The sequence below is a fragment of the Sceloporus undulatus genome, chromosome 6 (assembly GCF_019175285.1).
Source record: "Sceloporus undulatus isolate JIND9_A2432 ecotype Alabama chromosome 6, SceUnd_v1.1, whole genome shotgun sequence".
Classification (NCBI taxonomy): domain Eukaryota; kingdom Metazoa; phylum Chordata; class Lepidosauria; order Squamata; family Phrynosomatidae; genus Sceloporus; species Sceloporus undulatus.
Genome location: NC_056527.1, coordinates 126,563,097 through 126,569,362, shown reverse-complemented (window position 1 = coordinate 126,569,362; position 6,266 = coordinate 126,563,097). Strand labels below are relative to the sequence as shown.

General features: G+C 42.3%; 1 protein-coding gene across 2 annotated transcripts in view; it reads left to right on the top strand.

The window, feature by feature from the left end:
• LOC121934655 (DNA-directed RNA polymerase II subunit RPB1-like) overlaps positions 1 to 3,829 on the top strand; it is an 11,643-nt gene extending 7,814 nt beyond the window's left edge. Inside the window, exons 3-4 of one of the 2 annotated variants that reach the window (XM_042475344.1) lie at positions 28 to 197; positions 240 to 3,829. In XM_042475344.1, the coding sequence (XP_042331278.1) occupies positions 28 to 197; positions 240 to 1,590 (1,521 nt within the window). In that variant the 3' untranslated portion in view covers positions 1,591 to 3,829. Of the gene's footprint in view, positions 1 to 27 lie in introns of both variants that reach the window. The other variant, XM_042475343.1, reaches the window with a different exon arrangement.
• Positions 3,830 to 6,266: the final 2,437 nt, after the last annotated feature.

The window sequence follows — 6,266 nt, the reverse complement described above, 5'->3', positions numbered from 1 at the left end:
CCACATAATCCTGCCAACCCTGCTTATCCTCCACATAATCCTGCCAACCCTGCTTATCCTCCACAAAATCCTGCCAACCCTGCACGAAATCCCGCTTACCCACCACACAATCCTGCCAACCCTGCACAAAACCCTGTTTATCCTCCACACAATCCTGCCAACCCAGTTTACCCTCCACACAATCCTGCTAACCCTGCACAAAACCCCGCGTATCCTCCACACAATCCTGCCAACCCAGTTTATCCTCCACATAATCCTGCCAACCCTGCTTACCCGCCACATAATCCTGCCAACCCTGCTTATCCTCCACATAATCCTGCCAATCCTGCACAAAACCCTGCTTACCCTCCACAGAATCCTGGCTACCCTCAACACAACCCAGCCTATCCACCCCAAAATCCTGGTTACCCCCAGCACAATCCTGCCTATCCACCACAGAATCCTGGCTATCCTCAACACAATCCTGGCTACCCTCACAATCCTAATTACCCACAAAATCCTGGCTATCCCCAGCATAACCCTGGCTATCCCCATAACCCTAATTACCCCCACAAACCAAGCTGGGGCCAAAATGATGTGAAGCCATGGAAGCCGAAGCCACCCAAGACCAACCTGAAGTATATGGCAGGAGCTGCGGTTGCAGGAGCTTTTGGTGGCTTCCTCTTAGGTCATGCCATGTCCCAAATGCATTTTCGTTTTCCAAACCCCGAGGAGGAACGGTGGTGGTATGCAAATCGTGATCGTTATCCTGCTCAGGTCTACTATCCAAAGTATGAGCAGCCTGTTCCAGAGGATATCTTTGTGAGAGACTGTTGGAATATGACGGTGAGAGAGTTCGTTGAGCCCAGTGGGAATGAAACGGCAGATGAAATGGAAGCCAGAGTTGTGACACGAGTGGTACATGAAATGTGCATTGAGCAGTATCGTACCTTTTCTGGGCATGCAGGAGGAGGCAGTGTCACCCATTCTCAAAGTGATCCTCAGAAGCCTAATCCAGCTCAACCTGTGATGAATCACGTTCAAGGAGAAGCTGTGGCTGGCACTGTAGTGGAAAGCAGTGGTGTCATCTTAGGCACCCCAATGGCAAATATGAGTTTTCAGTTTAACGAGAGTGAGGAGGAACGGTGGTGGAATGAAAACCGCCATCGTTTTATGGACCATGTTTTCCGCCCCAACTACAACCATCCTGTTCCACTGGACGTTTTTGTGAGTGACTGTGTGAATGTCACAATGGGAGAGTACCTTAAGCCGAGTGGAAATGAAACAGCCAATGAGACAGAAACCAGGGTTCTGAGAAGACTAGTACCTGAGATGTGCACAGAGCTGTACCACAACTACTCTAGACAGATAGAAAGAGACGGATTTGGCAAGAGCGACAATAAGCCAGAAGAGTCTATCATGCCAGTTAAACTTGCGATAAAGGATATGGCAGTAGCACCTCCCAGAAACACTGCAGCAAAAGGCAGTGGAAGCTACACTACAGGCGGTGCTGTGTCTAATATGATTTTTCATTTTAAGGATGGTCTTCTTCTCACCAGCCCTTCTATCCTTTGGGTCATTATGTTGACCACATGTTTCCTGATACCCTGAAGTGAACCTTTTCCATAAGTCTATACTTTGTTGTTGATGTAGCAAATGTCCCGAAGAAAAAAAAGATCTATATAAAGCAGCGAATTTTGCAGCAAATACATTCTTGCATCTTCTATAGTGGAGTGTCTTAAAGAGCCTGTTACATATGCTAAGCAGAAATGGCTTCAAGCTGCTGTTGCACTTACACCGTTACAACAATCTTTGGCATTGTCTGCCATTTCAAAACAGTTTGTAAAGAAAGAAGTCAGCAGATTCGTTTGTAGTGAGCGGTTCCACTCCCCATCAATAACAATCTTCTTTCATAGCTAGCCAAGCCTAAAGTGACTGAATGTGAATGCAAAACATACCAGAAATACTACAAAACATCTCATTTGCCAGTGTATTCCTGTTGCAATGGGGACTTCAGATAACTGGATTTTAAGAACACATTTTATTATGTAATACATCATTTCACATCAAATAAAAAGCTGCTTTGGAAAGAAAAGAGAAATTCCCAGTCTTACCCAGATTTGCTGAGACCATACTCTCCAACTGTCCAAATTTGGCAGGGGCACTTCTAATTGTTCCTCTGTTATCCTACTTTTTTGGTTGCTTTTAAAATGTCCTCATTTCTGTCTCTTCCCACTTTCCCTTTTTGTCCTTCTCTGTTTCAGTTGCTACAAACTGAGTTCAAAGTAAAAAAGTGAAATGGCATCAGCAGGGGAAAATGAGAGGAAGGGCAGAATCTTGCCTTTCCCAGTAGGATCAGTCAAATGCAAACTGCTGCAGCCTCTTCTGGCTTGTGTGTTCTTCCCCATTAGTAACTTTTGCTATCTTGACCTCACTTTGATGTTGCTTGGCCACATGTATCTCAGTTTCTATTTGTAAAATGTTGGCAAGTATATGAGATTGACTTCTGTTGTTACATAATGTAAGTGGAAGCAGGAAGCACAGGTGTCTCACGCTTCCTCATGTCTAAAATGCAACTCAGTGTGACATTTCCATATCCATCTCTTCAGTGAGTCATATGAGTTTCAACACAATGGGAGAAAAAAGGGTGCAAGTGCTCCACTTTAGGTGTTACTGAAAGATGCCAAGAACATGTTTTGTGTGCTAAACTGCTTTGAGAGTCTGATTCATTCATGAAGGGAACAAGAATGAGAGCAGGACATTAAATGAACCAAGAGGAGGAAATGAAAGTTCCCTCTTAACAATAACGCGTGACATCTCTCAGATGTTCTTTGTTTGTAGAAAAGTTCAGGCAGAGAGCCATGTTAGCCTAGTCTGGAACAAGGCAAAATGTTGTTCGAATTTTGGGATGGTGGGGAAGCAGGAGATATCTGTGCAGAAAAGATAGTGGTGCCTTTGCACATGTTGCTGCTGTTTGGAGAAATGAAATATTTTCTGTGTTTTGTGTACTTGCCTCAGGGCTTATGATAATGTGGTACCCTAAAATAGTCCACTAAAAGCCCTAAGAATATTTATGTCAATGTGCCTCTTGAGTGATACAATTCATTGTCACCTACACTTTTGCTTATGTATTATAAACCAGTTGCCTGTGAAAAACTGTATTGCTTGTGCAAGCTGATGTTTGTTCTATAAGATCACACAGCACTTTCTAGCTTGTTGAGTCAGCCCGTTTTGTGCTGAGCAAGTGGATTGGGATGGAAATTCTCCTTACTTAATTAACTTAGTGGCGTCACTCCCTGATCTCAGATAGGCCATCAAAATCTAAGTTCCTGTGCTCTTGGTGCCAGTGTTTTGTAAAAAGAACTGGATTTGGTTAGCCTCACGAAAGACAGAAAAGCGTAAGGAGAGCCAGTTTCAGCTCACAGGCTTATCTTGTCTAGTATTCTGAACCACCATCATTAACCACCACTTGCCTGCAGAAATTGCACCAGCACAATGTGAGAGTAACAATACCTTCCCATGTATGCTGCTCAGTAAATAATTTCTTCCAGCGTCAAAAGTCTGGTGCTTCTGATACTGGATGGCATGTACACTTGACCCTCCACATCTGCAGCTTTGACTTTTGCGGATTTGATTAATATGTTCTCTCTAGGGATCTCTAGGCCCTTCAGCATGATTCTATGGCCGATGTTGACCAGATGTTGCACTGGAGGACATAGAGATCCCTAGAGCATTTCTCTAGGCATTTGGAAGCCCTCCAGCACAATTCTATGGTCAGCTTCTAATGGACCATATGGTCAGCTTCTGATGCGCTGGAAGACCTAAGTATTCCTAGAGAGGTGTTCCACTTTCAGGGAATATAGAGGGCCCACTGTATACCCAAAAAAAGAGAGGAAGAGAGAGAACCCTTGACAGTTCCACATCATCCACATTTTTTTCAGTCTTCTTTTAAAACCACAGAGACTGACACTACTAACTAATTGCCCTTGCTGCACTTGAGCATCTAGAAATGTATCTGTGTCTTTCCTGGGTTGAAAATGACTTTTGTTTATAATTTCAAGTGGTCAGCAGAAGAGAGAGATAAAAAAAATATGGAAAAACTTATCTACACTATGGAAAGCTTGTTTTCTTGACTGTAAAATGAAATTGAAAGCAAATATAATTAAATAACTACAGTATATCACTCATTGTGCATTCCATGTCTTTTCCCATATGTCACTAAGGTGGGTGTCACCCAGGGCAATATCTCATGGTGTCACCCTCATGTATGTGCCTGAAATCTTTCTCATGCACCCTTACTTGGGAGTAAGCTGTACTGAACCCATGGAGGTGAACTTCTGTGTACACATTGTAAGAGTCATCATATTTTGAATGATAACGGATGGTGAAAGTCATTTGACTTTCCCTTGCAAGTACTTGCAAGTTGGCAAAATTAATGACAACTTGCCTGCCAATGTTGACCCTCTCCATCTTAAAAAGCAATTCTGGGGTCCCTGGCAATACAGCATTTCTTCAGGTAACCTCAGTTTTGTTCTAGGTCATCAATGAAAACTTTGTTGTGGTTTGCAGCGGGGTGAAGAAGGTGCAACCGAGGAGCCGCTTTCTTTGTACCTTGGGCAAAGCTTTGACAAATTACTTGAAAAATAACTATAATGACCTTGGTGGCTTTCTAAAACTCTTCAGCAAAACCACACCAAGGACCATGAAAAGAGGTTAAAAATATCCAACCAGATGCACCTACAGCCAGCCAACCTACCTGCTTTCTAAAACTGAGATTGCAGAATCAATACAAAGAACATATAAAATGTTGTTTGCTAGAATGCATAGATTAATTGGCGAGCCATTAAAAAGAGTAGTTTGATTGTTGGACTAGGAATCTGGTTCAAATCTCTGCTCAGTCATGGAGACCCTTTAGGTGACCCTGGGCTAGTCACACTCTCTCAGCCTTAGAAGAAAGCAACGGCAAATAATCTCTGAACAAAACTTGTCAAGAAAACACCATAACAGATTCACCCAGTGGTTTCCCACGGCAGAGTGGGGATTCAAACCCTGGCATGGTAACTCCATCTCTTTCGCTCTCTCTAGTTTTAAACTATAGTTTTAAAAACAACTCTATGGCCTTTTGTGGTTGCTATGGGTTGCCAGGCAGATGGCTTTGGTTGGTTACCCATATCTCTGCTTCTACTACGCTTGGCATTATCAGCTCCTTTGTACATTCAATTCCCTGCTTCCTTGTCGAGATGAAACAAACCAAGGCCATTTGGTGCATCCTTTCCTGGGGCTGGCAGAAAAGGAAGGCAAACTGCAAACTGTCAGGTCTTCCCTTTTAAAGGTGGCATCTTTACTTTCCATACAACTATCCCAGTTTCTCCCAGTGTGCTTCACCATCAGTCGTTTCCCTTCCAGACCTCACATATGGGCTGCATTCCAAATACTTCCATTTCTTTCTGCAGCCCCTCTCAAAATGGTGACAGGAAAAGATGCGTCTTCATTTTCGGTCACCCTTTGATGAATGGCTTTCCATAATGCTGTGGAGCAACAATATGTTGCCAATACTGTTGAAAGTTACCTTGATCAAAACAAGTCCTCACAAACCATTGCCTTTTTGTTACATTTTATTTAATTTTTAACTAGATATCAAACACTTATTTTTATTTATTTTTTTAAAAAAAGCATTTGAAACTCAAAATTAAGCACATGCAAAATTACAAAGTTACCAAATATTTTCGGGACATCTGTATCACGGCACAACTCCCGCAGTATATTTTCTTCCACTTGTATCTGATTTAAAGGTGGCTGCGTATAATCATCATCTAGCAAAATGTACAGCATATATTAAGATATGTACTCATAAAGGTAGTCGCATACGCTTTACATTTTAACGCCACTGGGGAAAAAATCTATATTCCATACAAATGCAGTGTCATCAGCAAGTACGAAAATACAGACGAGCCTTTTATTAATACAGAATAATCTTTACCCTTTATAAAGACAACAAGCCATAAGCAGTAAGACAGACAGAACAGGTACAGTCCAATATATAGTCTTCTGTTAGAATGTCTGCCTTAAGGTTAAATATGCCATTTTCAAGTCATTGAAATTACTGAAACAGATACATCCCACTGACTGTTGATGGGTTCCCAACAGTCATTTCAAAGGCCTGCTGTATAAATAAAAACAGACAAAATTAAGCACAGCAGCTGACACAAGTGAGATGTGAGCAAAGAAAGGTGGGAGCCCAATGTAGGAGTGGGATGTGTGTGGAAATATGAAGAATGATCTCCTTT